The sequence below is a fragment of the Mytilus trossulus genome, chromosome 3, assembly GCF_036588685.1.
Source record: "Mytilus trossulus isolate FHL-02 chromosome 3, PNRI_Mtr1.1.1.hap1, whole genome shotgun sequence".
NCBI lineage: Eukaryota > Metazoa > Mollusca > Bivalvia > Mytilida > Mytilidae > Mytilus > Mytilus trossulus.
In genome coordinates, this window is record NC_086375.1 from 30165702 (window position 1) to 30186652 (window position 20951).

Consider the following 20951-nt stretch of genomic DNA (forward strand, 5'->3'; position numbering starts at 1 on the left):
CCCTTATACCAATATGTTCACCTTTAACAATGGTGGCCATGTTTGTAGATAACACACTTTATACTTGGTACCTTAAGGATTAATCACTTAATTTTGGCTGAAATTGGTTTAGTAGTTTTGGAGGAAAAAAGCTTTGAAACAGTGTATGACAATGAAAGACCACCACAGATTTAGGCAATAGCTCACATGGCCTTTGGGCCATCAAAGCTGAAATTGAAAATGCATACAGGAAGCCAGGTCATCTCATAACCAGCCATTTTATTCAGATTTCAAATTAAAAAGTCTTTGTGCTTGCTCCATAATGCTGCTTACTCGTAGAAGAAGAATTCAACAGTACTTGGTTTGATCAAGCCAGGCAATGGAAAGCAGAATTTCCTGCTAACATGTTGCCAAAGAGTCAGTTTTGAATCATTTATGTAAAAAGATGACATACCTCTTATGACCATTGGTATAGATTAGCTTACAATAGACCACTTTCGAGTTCATCCGACACCGGCAAAAACTCGTCAATTATGCACCCCTTTATGACGTCATTTACCAGATAGAGGGGCTCGCCTGTATCCCTGCACTATTTACGTTCATCAAGCGTCTTAGTGATCGTCTTTGTGCAGGATAAACTAGAAATAATGGTTGCTCTGTAGGTACTTACTGACAATTCCCTAATGACAGCAGTGTTGATTGTCAATTTTGAGAATTCAATTTGCCGAATAATTCGTATAATATAGAATTATAGTTTTCCAACCACTCGCTCAACATTGGAAGGGAAGTGACGACGCCCCTAAACGCACAAATGACTGTGATAAAGGCGCGTATAATTGACGAGTTTTTTCCGGTGACGGATGAACTCGAAAGTGGTCTATTGAATGATTGTTGGTGTTAAATGCAACTTTCAGCACGATTGTTTATACCATAGCGACCAGTTTTTATAGGTGAAGAAAGCCAATTACCTCCCCCCAAAAAAATAGCGATACAAGTAAATAAAGGTAAGTGTTAACGCACCATGCACAAGAGTTGTTCAAACCGTAACCTCAATATTGATAGGCTAGAGAGCACTGTAAATGAAGTACCCAGACCACTTGCTCACAAAGTCGCCAGTTAGCTTTAATATAAGCAAATGTCTTTATAAAAGCTTTAAAATAAGTTAAGCACTATATCAAAGCTTTTTTTATGAGTAAATCAATGTATTATAGCTTTAAGATGTCAGAGTAAATCAATGTATAAAAACAGAATTGTAACTTATGTCAAATTCTATAAGCAAATGTACCTCAAATTCCTGCCAAGATTCCAATAACATAAGTCTCTCTTCTTTTTCTCCTGCACTTTTCATAGCATTATTTGCCTCTTTATATGCTGTTCTGGCTTTGTCAACTGTCTTCTCCCGTTGTTTTCTCAAACTGACCAAAACTTATCCAAACCTGCAAAGAACAACCAAATTTAAATTCTGATGATTTTAAACACTTAAATCTAATTATAAAGCTCATCTTTGTAAGAAAAGTCAGGATACTAACTAAATATCACAATTCTTTTAAAACACCACAAGATAAACTCTGCTGCTTTAACAAGCAGTTATGTAAAGAAATAATAGCAGATCTAAATGTAGATGTAAGATCTCCCCTCCTTTATATATTGTAAGATAAGATATGACTGCACAAATTACGGAAGCCATAAGTTAACAAAAGTATATGATATTATAGAACAACAAATGTTTATCTTTAAAACACAAATACAAAAGAACATAAAAAAAAACGTTTTATAGAGATCAAAATTAAGTAAACCACAAAAAAACAAAACTCTTTTAAAAATGTAAACAAATATAAAAACAAATCTTGTGATCCTTTGGTTTTGTGAAGTGCTTTCTAAATTTTTTTCATACTAAATATTTGTTTCTTTTATTCTATTATTCTATATAAAAAATCCTATTATTAAAAAAAATACAATATAAGTGATATCTTCATCTTTCTATGTATTTTGGATATCTTCATTTCATCAATTAAGCCCCTCAAACAACTGCAAAATCAAGAACAGCTATAAAAGGTGTTGTTACTTTGATAAATTGGTTACGAATTAGTACTAAGTGATATCCTTGCCTAATGTTCATCCAATCATATAACTTCTTTGAAAACAAAATAGCATGAAAGAACAGTATTATTATTATATATTACCTTCACATGTTTTGTTCGTGTAACAAACGTCGGTACAGATTTCTCACTTTATCAAATTCCTCCTGTTCTATCTGAAAATGTAAGATTTCCACAAGACTTCAGGCATATTTAGCTGTTGCTGATTTATAGCGAGTTCATTAATAGCTTCTGCTCTGTCTATATCACCCATTATCGTCTCCAACTCTGCGTACTGTCAAATAAAAATATGTTGGTTAAGTCAGAAACATACTGTAAAATTGAAATAAACATGTTCAGTTATACCAGAAACTATGAAAAAACTGTTTATAAAAGAGGAATGAAAGCAAAAGATAAGCATAACTTTTATATTTATTATGATTAGTGATAATACCCTAACTGTTCTCATATTTCTGGAGAAACAAGGATATTAACTGTTGCAAAATAAATGTAAATTCCTTAAAAATATAAATTATGCCATGTCTGGGCTGACTATGAAAATCTAACATATTTAGTAACAAGAATGTGTCCCCAGTACACGGATGCCCCACTCGCACTATCATTTTCTATGTTCAGTAGACCTTGAAATTGGGGTCAAAACTCTTATTTGGCATTAAAATTAGAAAGATCATATCATAAGGAACATTTGTACTAAGTTTCAAGTTGATTGGACGTCAACTTCATCAAAACTACCTTGACCAAAATCTTTAACCTGAAGCCGGACGAAAGGACGTACGGATGAATGAACAGACAGACAGACGAACGGACAGACCAGAAAACACAATGTCCCTCTACTATCATAGGTGGGGCATAAAAAGAATTAATGGCCCAACAAAAAAAGCAAACTCAATTTGAATGGATAAGTATACACCGAAGTAAAAAATAAACATTTCAACTATTCTAGATATTTTTAATAAAAAATATCAAGGACCATATGTTATTTAAAGACATCACGAACTAGTAATTTCCAATAGTTTAACACTTGAAATCACTGAATTTGGCTCAAATATCTTCATTCATCTTAATTTTTTCAATATTCTGTATTATGAACATAACCTTGGTATTTAAGTTGTCAAAATTATTTTGCCTACCTTGGTCCAACTTGTACAATTTTCTGGTCCAAATTCGAGAAATTTTTCATACAATATCCGACATCTTTCAAACTCTCTCAGTTGTAATTCTAGTTCTATATAGCCTCTGTACAACTTGTTTTTGGACATTTACCTACAGCTGTACCCTGAATAGAAAGTTTACGAGATATATAATAATTATTCATTAATATTTTTTTTAAAGTTGATACCTAGTTCTACAGATGCTCTCTCCACATTTTTTTTCAATTTATTCTTTAATTTTAATGATTCATAAACATTATTATGTCTTTTTAAAATTTCAGTCTACACCAGTAGCCACTAGTCCAAAGTTATAAACTAATAATACTTTGTTTGAACTAGTAAGAGCACAATTTTTTTTTTAAACTTTGGTGCAGACTAAAATTTTCAGACAAACATAAAGTTTCCAAAACAAACATTCTTTCAAAATGATGTATATGATTTTTTAATTAAGCCACTTATAAAACTTAAACAATTTGTATTGTTAAAAAATACAAGTACACTTTTTACTAATTAAATTCTGTGAATTTTTATATCAACATTAATAACTTACCATGACTCTCCTGGCTCCTTGTAAACTTTTCTGACGGATTTCAAACTGAGCGAATAAAAGCCAGATTTTAGCAAATGTAAATGTTTTATGAGGTATCACATCTAAACATGCTTTAAACACTTCTCTGACTTTATCAGGATCATCATTTTCTAATTCTTCATAAACAGCATAATTGATCCATAAATATATATATATCTTCTCCAATGACGTTTCTCCTAAACAACAGACTTTTTTTACATTAAAAATAAATGGAGAATGTGTCTATGGAACTCAGATGTTGCCTCTGCTTGCATATATGGTTAAAAAGGGACATCTTTCAGGAATGGTAAAAGTTAGTTTTGTGGTTATAAACATTGTTAATAAGTTTAATAATATTTGGTTGAGTCAAACTTAAGCTAGATAAAGAAAATGTAAAATTCAGCAATTTTTCCTTTTGGATTCCATTTGTAAAGGAGCATAACTCTGCAATGTTAAAAGTGATGCTTAGCAAATACAAACTGGATCTGTGTTTTGTGGTAATAAACATTGTAGTGCAAGTTTCATAGGCAAACTAAATGTAAATAAACTTGTATAGAAGTGTAAGATGTTTTACTGACTTGGTTTTTTGCGTGTTACAAATATATTTGGGAAGGTATTAAAGCTACTAAAAGCACATCTTTGGCCAATTGTATGTTCATGTGCCTGTCTGATGTCAAAACCCTTCAGCAAATGTCTAAGTTAGTTTGTCCATGAAGGAACTTAGTTGAAGGCAAAGATCTCTTATTGCATTGAAATGCATTTTTTTGCTAAATATTTATCGTACTTGAAACTACATCAATTTCGAAACTGCAAATTGATCTTAAACCAAGATAGAATTGACTATATTAATACCATAGACTTTACCTTTTCACAATATCAATCACTGTAAACCAACTTGCTTTTTAAGAATATTTATTTTCACATGATATGCACGTAGAAAAATAACATAAATTAAAATCGTAGTGAATTTATTTTCTATTAAAATACATCAACAAGTTTTGCTATTTTAGCCTGATTACTTGGTTGTTTTGTCATCATAATCGCACTTTAGATGGAGGTAAATTTGCTGTGGCTCTTTCATATGTTTCTCTTATTTGTTCTGTATTTCCATCTGCCTCTAACAACCTCAGGTAATCAAACCAGGCATCATAATTATAGGGATTAGTTTTCACTTCCTAAATAAAGAAACTCATATTGTAAATGTTAGAAATTAAATATAAATTCAGCCAGGATAAATAATACAAAAAATATTCCATTATAGCTGATTTCCTAATACTTGCAAAGTAAAACTTTGGTTGGCTTTCTTCCTTTTTTTGTATATTTGTTTATACAGGCTTTGTAAATAAGATTGACATCTTTAAACAATTTATATAGGCATAGTTTAACCTGTATATATATCATATTTGAATTTAATTGGGTGTTATCCTAATGATTGTAAAATATACAAACAAAGCAAGCAAGCTAACCAAAGTTTTGTTTAACATGCATTAGGAAATAGCTGTAATGTAAGTTCAGATTATTGGATGTAATAATTAATGTCAAAATTACAATGAGATAGATTTCCCCCCAAAAATTAGCATTTCATATTGTGATAGCATAATTTTGCATGCAGTATTTACCAAAATCTATGAATAATCAACATTTGTCCATTGTCCAACACATATTAAACTAATGCAAAAATTTCTGAATTTACAGATGAAGGCTATTTCTCATTGCTTTGCTTTTTTCTTTCTCACCTTAGTTAAATACAGCCGCTGGTGTACAAAACCTTAAGCTCCTACATATTCATAAACTTACATTTGATATTAAATGAAATATCATGGTAACAATAGAAATTGTCCATATAAAATCTTCGGCATCTGTTATATTCTGTATGGGGCATGTATGTACGTCTGCATTCATTCAAGACTTATATTAAACTACACTTTATTACAAGCTACACATCATGATATTATATTACAACAGTAAACATTACTATACAGATAACACGTGTAAAGCAGTTAAGAGTCTGTGTGTGGTCAGAGTACCGTGAGAACTGTTGGATTATATTAATCATGTTTATAGACATGATGATAGATATGACATCTCCCTTCTTTACTTAAATGAAATGAAATGAAATGGCATCATGTAAAACTTTGCCTTACTAAACAAATAAATTGTATTAATGAAATGTTGAAATGATGTGTATGTAATTAATGAAAATATTGTCTCTAAAGCTAAATTGTCCTAATCTAAATATTAATCTAAACTCCTACACACTAGTTCATGTTTTCAATTAGTCTCTCTGGTTTTCTCACCATTCGTCCACTACGCGTACGGTTATAATCATTGACTTCGTTTTGTACAGTATTAGGTTGCACTATTGGCTCAGTGTCTAAATCGTCATTTTCAATTACAACATTGTTTTTGTTTTCCATCAAATGTTTTCTATTTCTTCTGTACAGTTTGTCATTTTCTGTTTTAACAATATACGAACGCGAATTGTCTGTTTTTTGAACAACGACTGCTGGTTCCCAACGCTTTTCTCTTTGAACATATACATTGTCATTAACGTTCAATTTTGATAATTCTTTTGTTTTCTTATCATAATACAGTTTCTGTTTCTCTTGTTTTTTAACAAATGTTTTCTTTGCATTTTCCGGAACTTCGGTTCTCAACAACTTCTTCGTTATAGGTAATTTCGTTTTACAACGGCGACCCATCAATAGTTGAGATGGCGACGGCATGTCACTGTCTAACGGAGTATTTCTGAAATTCAAAATACTCATATACGGATCTTTTCCTTCATAATCAGCTTTCTTTAGTAGCTGTTTAACGGTTTGCACTGTCCTTTCCGCTAATCCATTGCTTTGTTGGTATCTCGGACTCGACGTTATATGTTTAAATTCCCACGATTTCGCGAATTCTTGGAATTTTGAACTTGTATAATATCTTGCATTGTCAGATACAAGTACTTCTGGAATGCCATGTCGTGCAAATATGGACTTCATGTTCATCATGACTGTATCACTGGTCAAATTGTTCAGGATACTAACTTCAAAAAACTTTGAATAATAGTCCACAATTAATAAATACTGTCTGTTTTTAAAATCAAACACGTCTGTGGCTACTTTCTCCCACGGTCGCGATGGTAATTCGGCTTTAATCATTGGTTCTTTTGCATTTGAGTTCTGAAATCGCTTGCATATCTCACACCTTTGGACAATGTCTTCTATTTGTTTTGACATTGCGGGCCAGAACAAAACATCCCTTGCTCTGTTTTTACATCTTTCTATGCCTTGGTGCCCCTCGTGAATTCTCTGCAGCATTTCTTTTCTTAAAGCAAACGGCACTACGATTTTTTCTCCTTTGAACACTAATCCTTGTGCTTCATGAATTTCTTCTCTGTAGTCCCAATATGGTTTAATTTTGTCGTTTATTTCGGACTTGCTCTCGGGCCATCCGTCCTTTACAGTTTTCTTTAGCTCTGTTAATGCATCGTCACAGTCTGTTTCTCTTCGGAATTCATCCATTTTTGACTCTGATACGGACACATGTTTTACCAATAAATGTACTTGTGCATCTATGTCCTTGTCACATGAGTTGTCGAACTCATGAAGGTAAGCTCTTGACAAAGTGTCTGATATGTACATCAATTTTCCTGGTTTGTACACTACATTAATGTCATACTTCTGTAATCGTAACATAAGTTTTTGTATTCTGGGAGGCGCGTTTACTAGTGGCTTTTTGAATATTGCTTCTAGAGGTTTATGGTCTGTTTCTACCTCAATTGTCCTTCCGTATACATACTGATGAAATCTTTCACACCCGAATACGATGGCGTATAGCTCTTTTTCTATTTGTGCCCAATTTTTCTGCGATGTAGTCAATGCCCTCGATGCATATTCGATTGGCAACTCTTTCTGTAATAGTACAGCACCTAGTCCATTTTGTGATGCATCTACGGATAACTTCACTGGCTTTGTACTGTTGAAATATCTAAGCACTGGAGAGTTTGTGATCAATGTTTTCAGATCTTTGAATGTTTTATCACGATTATCGTCCCATTGAAACGGTACATCCTTTTTCAGTAAATCCCTCAATACTGCTGTGTTTGATGAGAAATTTGGTACGAATTTTGCTATATACGTCACCATTCCAAAAAATCGTTCAAGTTCTTTTTTGGTGGTCGGTGATTTCATTTCGGTTATCGCTTTCACTTTGTTGTCGTCGATTTTCAATCCTTCTCGTGTATACCTGTGACCGAAATATGTCACTTCAGAAATTCCCATTTCACATTTATCACGCCTTAACTTCAAATTTGCGGTACGGATTCGTTCTAGAACCTCTTTTAATCTCTTGTCGTGCTCTTCTTTTGTACATCCCCACACTAATATATCATCGATAAATGATTCGACACCATTTAATCCATGAAGAATTTTGCATACGGCTTTGTGAAACACTTCGCTAGCAGATTTGATTCCAAACGGTAATCTTAAGAACTTAAATCTTCCGAATGGTGTATTGAATGCACATAAATTAGAACTTTCCTCGTCTAATTTGATGTTCCAAAATCCACTTGAAGCATCAAGCTTACTAAAATATTTTGCTCCTGCTAACTTAGCGGTTATTTCTTCCTGTCTCGGCAATATGAAATGTTCTCTCTTTATTGCTCGATTAAGATCTTTAGGATCCAAACATATCCTTAATTTACCATCTGCCTTTTCTACAATTACTATTGAACTAACCCATTCAGTAGGTTGTTCCACTTTTTCCACAATGCCTAATTTTTCCATTCTCTCTATTTCTGATTTTAATCTATCTTGCAGAGCAATCGGTACTCTACGTGGTGGGTGAATAACCGGATTGATTGATTTATCTAATTCAATATGATGATATCCTTCTAATTCCCCTATTCCATCGAATAAATCACTATTTTCTTTCAAAATAGATTCAGCACTTTTCTCAACTGACATAACTCTATTAATTAGATTTAATTTTTCACAAGCACTTAATCCTAAGATACATTGAGCATTGAAATTAACAACTGCAAATTCCATTCTTTCAATTTTATCTTTGTGAGATACATTTATGTAACATTTCCCTAGCACATCCATTTTTTCACCTGAATATGTGACTAATCTTGTTTTGCTTGGAATAATTTTGGTATCTCCTTTCACTAATTTCAATACTTTGTACGGAATTACATTTGCTTGCGCACCCGTATCCAATTTGAACTTCTGATTTTTTCCATTCAGATTCAAATTAACCATCCAAGAATTTTCACTTTTCTTCTGATTTTCGATACATCCAATGTATAATTCATCTTCGCTGTCGCTTTCTTCTTCAATAGCATTTATTCTTCTGTTTTTGCACATTTTCTTAAAATGATTCGGCTTTTTACACTGATTACACGTTTTTCCGTAAGCTGGACAACTTCTAGGTAGATGTTGCATTCCGCATTTCTTGCAATCGTATTTCTGGCCTTTTGGGTTGTCTTTTCTATAATCTCTGTATTGTTGTTTCACTTTTGGTTTGTGTCCTGATTTGTAGTCTTTCCTCATTGCGTGGACTGTTTTTTCATCTTCTGTTATAGATTTTAATTGTTGTTTTGAAACTTCCGATGCGCGGCATATATCTATTGACTTTGCGAGTGTTAAGTCTGGAATTCTTAGTAATCTTTCGCGAACATTGTCACTTAGTATACCACATACTATCCTGTCTCTTACAAAACTGTCGCATAACTGTCCAAATTCACATGTTTTGGCTCTGTTTTTTAGCTCTGTGGCATAGTGGTCTATATTTTCTCCTTCACTTTGCGAACACGTGTGGAATTTGTATCGTTCGTAAGTCTGGTTCTTTATCGGATTGCAAAATTGCTCAAATTTTAATAGCAATGGTGCAATTTTGTCCTTTTCATCTTCCACGAAATTAAATGTGTTGAATACTTCCACGGCATCTTCTCCAATACAATGAAGTAACAGCGAGCATTGCAACTTTTCTGCCTTTTCATTGAACTCAGTAGCGTCCAAGTAAAACTGGAATTTTTGTTTCCATTTTCTCCAATTCTCGGAAACATTTCCCTCTATACTTAAGGCTATGGGTGGTTTCAGTTGATCCATCTTGGTAGTTAATCAATTCGTTTTTTCATCTGACACCATGTTATATTCTGTATGGGGCATGTATGTACGTCTGCATTCATTCAAGACTTATATTAAACTACACTTTATTACAAGCTACACATCATGATATTATATTACAACAGTAAACATTACTATACAGATAACACGTGTAAAGCAGTTAAGAGTCTGTGTGTGGTCAGAGTACCGTGAGAACTGTTGGATTATATTAATCATGTTTATAGACATGATGATAGATATGACAGCATCTGTGGCAATAAATATTGGTACTTTAAAAAGTAATCTTTTTCACCTACTCAGATGTAAACAATTCTAGATCATTTGCTCATTTTGTACATGTTGAAATGGATTTCTCTTTCTTACTGCAAAAATATTGCATGGAAACAAAAAATAGTGGCATTTTGCAGCACATTGCAAAAGTGTAAAACACACAGGATTTCACAATAAATTGTATAAGTATTGTATAAGCAATGATTTTTTTTGGAAAATAATATTCTAATCTTTTTTTTCTAATAACATAAATTTGAAATCAAAAGAATAAAATGAAATTAACAGTTTGTCAAACAACTAATCATATAATGGGGGGATGTGAGCATAGATTTTTTATCTTTTTTTTTTCGAGTGATAGAATGCAATCTTTAAGTATAAGTCTAATGTATACTATAATTAAAGCTTATATCATCCATACCTCTTCATATTTGAATCTTCTTTTACTGACAATAACATCCTCTATAGATGCACGACTACCAAACTTCTTCTCATGGACGGTATAATGTTTGTAGATTTCTTGACAACTGTATCTTTTGGAAGATGATCTAGAGCATATTTGTATATCAACCTGGCTCTCTCATGCTGGAAATAAAACAACATATAAACAGCTTATAGGGATGTTGGACAGAGAATTAAAACCATGTCATATGAAAATAGATTGACATTTTGTTCTCTTGCTTCAACAATCCTTGACAAAATAAGGATTAAGTATTTGGATTCTATTTTCTATCTATTAGCTCTTATTGTTTTTTTTCAATTTATTTAAATTTGATTACCTGATGTACAAAGTACTACATTACATTTTATTCTCATAGCCTCAATCAGAATTCATTTAATTATACTAAAGTTATGATGTTTGAGATCAATTGGCTTTATCATTTTTTTTTTCAATCAGTTTTGATTGTTTTCTGTTCTCAAATGTTTGTGTTTTTACAGTATGCACTATAGATCAACTCTTATTTAAATTCTCTTCTAAAAAGTAAATAAAGATAAAGTAGATGTGGTATATTCAGCATGAGACAACTATCAAGCAGAAACCAAAGGACAAAGATGTTTTGGCATTTCTTTCAATAGATATTGAAATTTGATATTTTTTTCATTTCTTTTGATCATTCATTTCTGTTCTCCCAATTGGAACAGAAGTGACCATGAGCATAACAATTTGATTTGTATACAGTACTCCACAACATTGCTATAAATTCTTTACCTTTATAAGTCTGACATATAATTAGTGTTGGTTTACCAGTACTTACTTCTTTTTGGCCTTGCTCAAACTTAGCAAAAGCAACAACAAGTCTTTCATCAATGTTATCTTCACCAGAGAATTCCACAACTCTCTCATAAATCTGTCTAGCACTACTTAGCATATTTAATCCAGTTCTTCACCTCAGGATGAACAAGGACAAGTAAAATAGTTCAGGAAAATCAAATAATATATTCAAACTAATGATTTTATTTTCACCTTTAGGTAGCTGGTAAATTCTACAAACTATTGTTCAGATTTTGTTTTAAACATTTGCTTTTGGATTCCTAGGTCAAGTCTATTTGTAAAATTCCCTCAAACTTTAAGTAAGATTTTTATTAGCACATATAATTTTCTTAAAATCATAATGGATTTACCTCCCCTTTGCTTTAATAATTCAATGCATCCAAAAAAAAAAGAACAGGTTTTCTTAACAGTACCACTTTTCTAAACATGATTTTTCAAAGATAGATGTGATGCTACAACCAAACCAGAGACTATTAATTTCATTCTTTCAGTCAACATAAGATTGACTTGATTTTTAATCTCTCTACTTAATATGCATGAAATATTTTCAAGTAGACATTAGTCACACATTAACTATCAAAAATAACAAAGAAAGTCACAGACTCAACAAAAATGAGGTCAAGGACGGTTGAACTCTCACAATAAGGCATCATCTTTATACCCAATACAATTTGTTCAATCTTTCTTCTTTCCTTCTGGATTCAAAGCTTTATAATGAACACATATGTTGACATAAGCATACGTCACATTCTGGTTAGACAAAAAAACTTTGGCTCGCATTGACAAAAATCACGTAAATTTATCATAGGTAGTATCATGTGTCTAAGATGTTCAACCAAATTCACTTAATCTATCTTACACCTGGTCTCTTTTAAAAAGTGTAGTTCGATTCCTAAATTCAATAAAAAAAAGTCCCCCTATAGCATTTTTCCCTTTTCGGATCTATAGACTGTGGGTAACATGAGTGAAACCGTTGCAACTCAGAAACGAAATCACTTTCAGAAATGTCATGGTAATGATTTATTGTCTCCAGTGTCAGAACATTTGTACTTCCTCATTATTATTCTATACCTTTTTGTAATGTTAGTTGAATGGATTAAAATATCAGACGTCCAGTTGCAAATATTACATCCGTATCAGGACAATAGCGTGTTGTGATGTGAATATGAACTTAGCATTGTACTAGACAGATATTTTTTTTCGGATTATACAACCTGCTAGTTGACAAGCCAACAATCCACATCAAGGTATGTTACTTAACCCAGACACATTATTTGGGTGCGTACATATGCATAATCTGTTTGAGGAACTCTGATGTCAATTCTTAAATGTTCAATTTGACCAAGCAGGGGGTCCTACCCAAGGCCTTCTGCTCTCTATGCAAGTTCGCTGTCACGAGATGTTTCATCATAATGATAAATTATTGAAATATTGCCATTTTCAAGAGGAATGTGATATTAAGCAAATTGCCATGGCATAGTGACAATACACAATTTGTCAACATGACATTGCTGGATAAAACAGGTTTATTCTAATTGAATGAAAATGTCAGCGCTAACATGATTGATTAATCCCCAGAGTCTTTCTAATCAGAGAATTTTATACTGTTGAATATATCAGTTTAACAGGAATTTGGCTCATGGATTCTTCTTTATTTATATCATTTGTTGGACCAGATATTTTTAGGCATAGTGGATTGATTTTTTCTTTCACATGAATTAATCTGGAAAATAATGATCGATTGTTAATTGATTGCTTCTAAATCTCCAGAGGCAAATATTCCATATCTAATCAGAACGAGAACAAATAGAAAATGAATACAATAAGTAGGTTCTGAAAGGTTCTTCGACAGAAAAAAAAGGAAATTAGGACTGCCACTGAAAAACGATGTTATGTTGGGTAGAGGAAATGTTGCTTTGCAAAATGCCACTTATAAAAAAGATATTGGACAGCAACTGAAAACGAGGTTTTGTTGTGTAGAGGAGGGATTTTCACTTAGCAAAAAGCTACTCCCCAGAAAGATATTGCATGGGTCCCTCATTGTGCAGAAAGCGCAACATATCCATCATGGTCTTTAATAGAAGTAACAAGGTGCATACAAAATTAGGTCATTAGGATAGAGACATATACTGTCATTATGTCTCTTCTTGGTATACATTTTCCCATTGATTTCCAGATCTAAGTTACTGTTTGTTGAACTGAAAAGTTCTTTTTCAGTGTGGACATTTGAATATAGACACACATACAAGACTGGTTAAAATGTTTACAATGTGTCATCTTAAAGGCAACTGTAAATGTTATCTACATGATATAAGTTTAATATGCATGCAATTTTGATAGAAACAAATGTCCATGTGTAAAAATTAAGGTACTATTCTTTTTTGTTTGTTTTTTGTGACATTGTTTTCTTTTTTGATTTGTTTTGCCCTTTTACTTTGTTTTTACTTATATTGGGCCATTACTGTCTTTTCTTTAAAACTCATTCATATCCTCAGGAAAAGAATGTCACTTTATAAACCTTTTTTGTTTGAGTAGCCTGAATAATTTTGTGTTAAATTCTAGATCTAAGCAACCTATTCCAGGAGGTACAGATAGTCAACGATCAGTAGAAAAAGTTAAATGTTGGAAAAGTATCTAAAATTGATTTAAAATCATTAGTTCAGTCATCATTGTAAAAATATTTTAGATACTTTTAAATTCCATTGTCCCCAATGAACAATTAAGTTTCAGATGGTTAGCCAACTGCTACCAAAGTAAGATCACTAAGGTAGACTTAGAAAGTCATTTTTCGTTTGAAATAAAAGCCATTGGGTCATAAAAACTTCATACACTATTATTTAAATTCAGACTCAGTAATAAACATTTCAAATAAACTGTGTGAGTGTTAAATAAAAATTTTGCACAAGTCCAGACAATGAAACTTTTGATAACTTTTGAGGAAATCATAATTTGGGTGTTAAAAAAGACACCACATGTCCAATTTGTTAAAGACTCATTTATTTATAAAAATCTTGCATCACTTATCACTCAAATATAAACTATCATATCACAACTTTAACAAATGAAGCATAATTTCCAGATTTATTCCACTTTCACTCTAATATATTCAATACGTACAAATGATTAACCAGCACTCATTTCCGTCAAAGCATTTTCTGAAAATGAAGCTGCCTTGCAATGAATTTTACACAATGATCTATAACTGATGCAACCCTTCAGATGTTAACTTGAAAGTAGTATATCATTATCCTATTGAAGAATACAATAGACGTATTTACGTTTGTATGCAGTTGTGTCCGCCATAGCTTAATACCACAAAAGTAACACCAAAATATTGCATCACAATTTTAAATATTTGAAGTAATAATTCAAAAATGATTGTTGCATGACGTCAGAAGGTTATACTAGAGACCGATCTGAGGTCAATGGGAGACAAAATCTAGCTGTATAACAAAAGTGTAAATACGTCTACTTCATGTCAATAGAAACTGTTGACAGTATTAACATTTCAACAATAAGAATTATGTCTTCTTGAAACAAATGAGATTTCTTGATGAATCAGTGTCTTCATGATCTGTTAGTACAAATTCTAACTCAATAATGATTTTATGGAGTGAGATGAGTTACTTTCCCTTACTCTCATTACACGAGTCACTCCGCCCTTACTGATTAGCTTTCCTCGTCATCTTCCATTAGTTGTTTCCATTTCTTAGCCATAGCTAACAGTTTAAGATTTGGTTGAGAAGCTTCTTCATCAGGGAATATATAATCATGGTACTCTTCCCAGCCTGCATCAGACTGAAAGAAAAAGGTGGAAAGATGTATTGATAATTTGGGAAAATTAACATCTTCACTTTTAAAGCAATTCATTCAAACGACTGCCCTTCGTTCATGAATGCATTTTAGATTAATTTTTAACTATAGGGTAGGTATTTTTTGGCAAAGTTAAATTTCATGATTCCCAGGACCAAACTGTTTCATGAAGATTTAATTTTACATTTTTTTTTATTCTGATTCTAACCTCGCCTAAAGATCAAATACATTAAACAGGATAATTTTAGAATAATTTCATAATCATTTATAAAACCCATTATCTCCATTATCTGCCTATAAATAAAAATAAGTAGTTAGTTAATAGGTGAAACAAATATGCAAAGGTCAATTCTGTAAATGACTTTGAAGTGGTCATGTGGTCTGAGTAGTTCACTATCATTGATTATCTTATTAAATAAAACCTGTCAATGCTAAGGTTTTGGAGTTTGAACCCCTGTCCTGCATAGGACATTTCTTTTGAAAAATTTTGAAGCGGTCAAGGGGTCTAAACAGTTCATTTACACTAATCAATAGGCTACCAATACTGAGGTTTTGGAGTTTGAACACCAGTCATAGCAAAACAAACTGCATAGATAATTTCTTTTGTATAACTTTAAAGTGGTCAAGCAGTCAAAACAGTTCACTTACTTACACTAATCAATAGGCTAACAATACTGTGGTTAAGGAGTTTGAACCCCAATCATAGCAAATCAAACTGTGCAGGTCATTTCTTTATAAACCTTTAAAGTGGTCATGCAGTCTAGACAGTTCACTTACACTGATCAATATGCTATCAATACTAAGGTTTTGGAGTTTGAACAACAGTCATAGCAAAACAAACTGCGTAGATCATTTATTTATAAAACTTTGTCAAGTGGTCAAGAGGTCTGAGTAATTCACTTACACTGATCAATAGCTCACAAATACTCAGGTTTTGGAGTTTGAACACTAGTCATAGTAAACTGCATAGGTCAATTGTTTTGCCTAACATTGAAGTGGTCTAAGCAGTACATTTACACTAATCAATAGGCTACCAATACTAAGGTTTTGGAGTTTGAATCCCAGTCATAGCAAATCAAACTGAATAGGTCATTTCTATATCAAACTTTGTCAAGTGGTCAAGTGGTCTGAGTAGTTCACTTACACTAATCAATAGGCTACCAATACTGAGGTTTTGGAGTTTGAACCCTAGTCATAGCAAATCAAACTGAATAGATCATTTTGTATGCATAACTTTGAAGTGGTTGAGTGGTCTTGGTACTAACAGTGATCACTAATCTGGCAACACTGAGGTTATGAGTTCTAAGCTTGCTCTAAACAGGCCGAATTGACAGCTTCCATTCCATAAAACTTTGAAAACTCAACTATAATGGTTTACTTTTACAAATTGTGACTTGGATGGAGAGTTGTCTCCTTGGCACTCATACCAAATCTCCTTATATCTAATAGGACAACATGAATAATTTTATTGCCTAAGATGGCGCTCCAGTCATGCTTCAGTGATTCCGTAAGTATACAACAAATGGGGGAACCATACCCCAGGGCCCCCTGGATCTGCCTATGCTTCTGACAAGTCATTTTCAATTCAAACTTTTTCATGTGCAATAAGAAAAGATCATTACCGGTATATCTAACATAAACATTTTACCTATTAAATGGTCTATCAGCAAGGTATCAGTATAATTGTGGAGAAGGAAAGATAATTCTGATTCAAAACTACTTTAACATGTTCAGAACAAGATTCGTGCATCATGCACAGGTAATATATATAGTTATATACATATTTAATGTCATAAAAAATCAATAAATTAAATGCTTACTGTTATCATGTTTGGGTATATTTACTTAGTACAAGGGTATTTAACTGGTTGATCTTAACAACCCCAAAATAGATCAAACAAAGAAGTGAATTACCTGACACACCTGACAAATATGGCTTCCTCTCATCCGTTTGGAGGAGGTCAAGTTCCTGTTAACTGTAAATTATGTGAAACAGATAGACTAATTCAGTGGAAATGCATGGACTGCAGTATTTTGATGTGTGGTCATTGCAAGGACAAGGTACATTCCCAATTCAAAAATGCACAAGATCATAAAATCATCATAAGAGAAGAGATTGGATTGCATACTGAAGAACTGGATTTTACCAATATTAAGTGTGATGAACATGCTGGACAATCATCATGTCTTTACTGTAATACATGTGAAGTCCTCGTTTGTCCAACCTGTTTTGCTAAAGTTCATAAAAAGCATGATCTGATTGAAATTAGTGATGAATATAAAGTGAAAGTCGAGAGACTGAAAAAAGGACAAATTAAAATGCAGAAGAATAATTCAATCATGAAAGCAAAGAAAGATGAACTCAATAAGCTTATGTCTGCAGAAAATTCAAAGTATTCCAAAGTAAGACAAGATATTCTGATGCATGAGAAAACTGTTAAAGAACAAGTAGACACATATTTTAAGGAACTCTTAAATAAATTGGATCAAAGTCATGAAACTGTTTTAACAACAGTTAAATCGGATCTTAATGCTATATCAATATTCACAAACCAGACAGAGGACAAACGAAATGAAGTCCAAGATTTTATTGACATTTCCAATGCTACTGATTTCTTCCAAGGGATTAAAATAATAGAGAATTCAACAGAAATCCAAGAACCACAAACCAAGCCAAGCTATAATTCTTCACCAAAATTTGTTCCAGGGAATATCAACCAATCAAACATTGGATCATTACAATATGACGGAAACTTGTCAGCAGAAATAAACGTCTCTCTAGTCATCAATAATACATATCAGACTGAACTTGAAGCAATAACACTTGTAATTCCATGCCAAGACCAGTCAATTTGGTTACATTCTGGTACTAACGGAATATTACAGAGAGTAAAACCTGAAGGAACCAATCTGAAGATGATGTCTAAATTAGACATTACAGTGTGTGGAATGGCAGTTACTCCTTCTAATCAACTCCTTATGATAGTTCAAGGGAAAACAGAGTTACAACAAATCAGCAGTCCTGGTGAACTGACTGATTCTGTTTATGATGTAACACCTTTACTTCCCAATGCTATTCATGTAATCAGTGACAATAAACTCATAGTTGGAGCTTATAATTACAAACAAAAAAGAAGTGCTGTGATCACAATGAACAAGAAAGGAGACAAGGAAACTGTATATGAACATGATCAACACAATCAACCATTATTTATTAACGTTAAGAATATAACCACTACAAGTAATGGAAATATCCATATTGTGGATGATATTTTTAATCTTGGCAGAGGTAAAGTAGTGATCTTAGGACAAAGTGGACATATAATAAACCAGTATAAAGGTCATTCAATCATCAATAAGAGTAAACCCTTCACACCAGTAAACATTGTGACAACACCAAGTGACAATGTTGTTGTGATGGATCTGAATACTTACATCTTACACATCCTCAATAACAATGGACATTTAATTTCATATTTCAATACAGAGGACATAGGAATAGAGTTTCCATATTCTCTTGCAATCAACACAACTGGACAACTTTATATAGGATGCTCTAGGGCTGCAGGTAGTCAAACTAAAAAAGCAAAGCTATATGAAATAAACATTGCAGGATTTTAATTTATTCAAAACATATCTTTGACAGGAACTTGACAAATATAGTCAAAAACTTTTTATATCATCTGAAAACTAACTATATAAATCGAACATAATGAATATATCCAGGATTTATGAGACAGATGTCTATCTTAAACAGTTCAGAATTTGCACATGCCAAAGTTATACAAATCATTTTCATTGTTTTTATTAATTATATAAGTATAGTGAAGCAGCAAACCAATTACACACAGGGTTCACACTAAGGCAAGTCCATGAGTACTAGACTAATGAAAATCTTGCTGGACTAATAATTTTCACAACTGGCATCAAGATTGAAATCAAATGTAAACTCAGGACACACATATCATCATTTAAAGCAAAAGTTTAAAACTAATCTGAATTTAATGTTATTTCAAAGGTATTGGTGTCATTGGACACTAAAAAAAATTATGTTGCAATAAAATATCTTCTTCTTACTGTTTGGCCAAAAATGACAAGTCCTAAGTGAGAACCCTGGACACACAAAAAAAAATCACACAGATATCAAGATCCCATCAAACAAATTTCAACAAAAGATAAATGTTTATATGATATGTAAACATTTTAAATATTTTAAACATTCTTATATTTACATACTAAATAGTGTGTTAAAATTACATTGTTAGGCAATATGTAAATATAATACATGTAGAATGTAATATCAACATATTTAAATTTCAAATATAAGGAAAACCATCTTTAAGGTGACAATTCCAAAAGAAATTGAAGATGAAAGCTATAAACAAGAATTATAATACATGCTGTACAACAGGATTTTTTGCAGAAATAGAATTTTCATGGATATTTTGCAACCAATTGCAGATTCCAAAAATAAGTATTATTAAAATAAGCAATACATGAAATGAAGACCTATGGTGTAAGATTTAAATGTCTAAAGATTAAGATAGATATATTATACTATTTATTATGGTTGAAAAAACTAAAATTTTCATCAACATTTCCCACCAATTCAGTATGTATATATATTATAGTAGTGTGTGTTAATTTGCACGAAAGTTTGAAAAGACATGAAGATACATTCTAAATAATTTTCTTAATTCTAACATGGATTGAAAAAGATTAGGTTTGCAAACTTAATTTTTAATTGGAAACACTAAGTATTGATTTTAGTAGCATAATCATTCTTAATCATGAGTTCATGTGTATCTTCCTTATTTTTTGTTTACAAATTTCTCAGTGATAAAAGGAATAATGAGATGTCATTGTGTGTCATTGTGTCTTGGTAGTGTATGAAATAAATATTCCATTGAGTAAAAGCATGTATATGCTAAATATGTTAGTGATATCGAGAATATCTTAGTGTGTTTCATTTGAAATGAAATATTCTGATATGCTGTATACCAACTTTCAATCTTTTAACTTGGATTGTAATCCCATAGTGAAAAGTGAATTGTGTGAATTCTGTGCAAATCAAAATATAGCCGTTTTTAAGGCAAAATAAGATAAAATTCATGGAAAATAAATAAGTTTCCATGTGAATAGTTTTATATAAAGTTTATGCATAATAGAAAATTGTGAACCTTGGGACTGGAGAACTGTAAATAATAGTGAAAGGACAAACATTTGAACAGTTGTTGAATGATGATATTTCATAGACACAAACTATTCACATATCAACACGCTGAACTAATAACATGTGTAACTTATTAAAACAATCAAGATGAAGAACTATGACAATTTTGTTTTAACCTATTGGACGTATACCTATTAGGAAACCAAGCACGACTATGAACCTTTTGTTGCTAAATACATTTTCGATGATTTGTGAAACAGACTAGTTACCAGAACGTTCAACTTCTACAATTTCTATAAACAATCTTTTCTGATGTCATTTACAGAAATGGATATCAACTTTGAACATATGCACCATGACAGTGTGCTGTGTGAAAATTAAAATATTAACTTTGATTATTGTGTCTTATTGATAGTCATTTTTTATTTATTGATAAGGTTTTATACTATTTTTCATACTTCATTTAGCAAGTGTTAATTCCCTTTAAAGCTTGTAGTGTTACATTTTGA

At 32.1% G+C, this 20951-nt stretch overlaps 2 protein-coding genes and 1 pseudogene across 2 annotated transcripts; 1 reads left to right on the top strand and 2 right to left on the bottom strand.

The window, feature by feature from the left end:
- LOC134710641 (crooked neck-like protein 1) overlaps window positions 1–4832 on the bottom strand; it is a 45895-nt pseudogene extending 41063 nt beyond the window's left edge.
- On the bottom strand, window positions 4832–8572 carry LOC134710642 (uncharacterized protein K02A2.6-like). Its single transcript, XM_063571024.1, has 2 exons — window positions 6095–8572; window positions 4832–4972 (listed from the first exon to the last, which is right to left on the bottom strand). Exons 1-2 carry the CDS (start codon window positions 8570–8572, stop codon window positions 4832–4834), a joined length of 2619 nt encoding a protein of 872 aa, XP_063427094.1.
- An 8629-nt stretch (window positions 8573–17201) lies between these two features.
- LOC134709343 (E3 ubiquitin-protein ligase TRIM71-like) lies at window positions 17202–19936 on the top strand. The gene has a single exon (XM_063569509.1). It carries the CDS (start codon window positions 17202–17204, stop codon window positions 18888–18890), a length of 1689 nt encoding a protein of 562 aa, XP_063425579.1. The 3' UTR covers window positions 18891–19936.
- Window positions 19937–20951: the final 1015 nt, after the last annotated feature.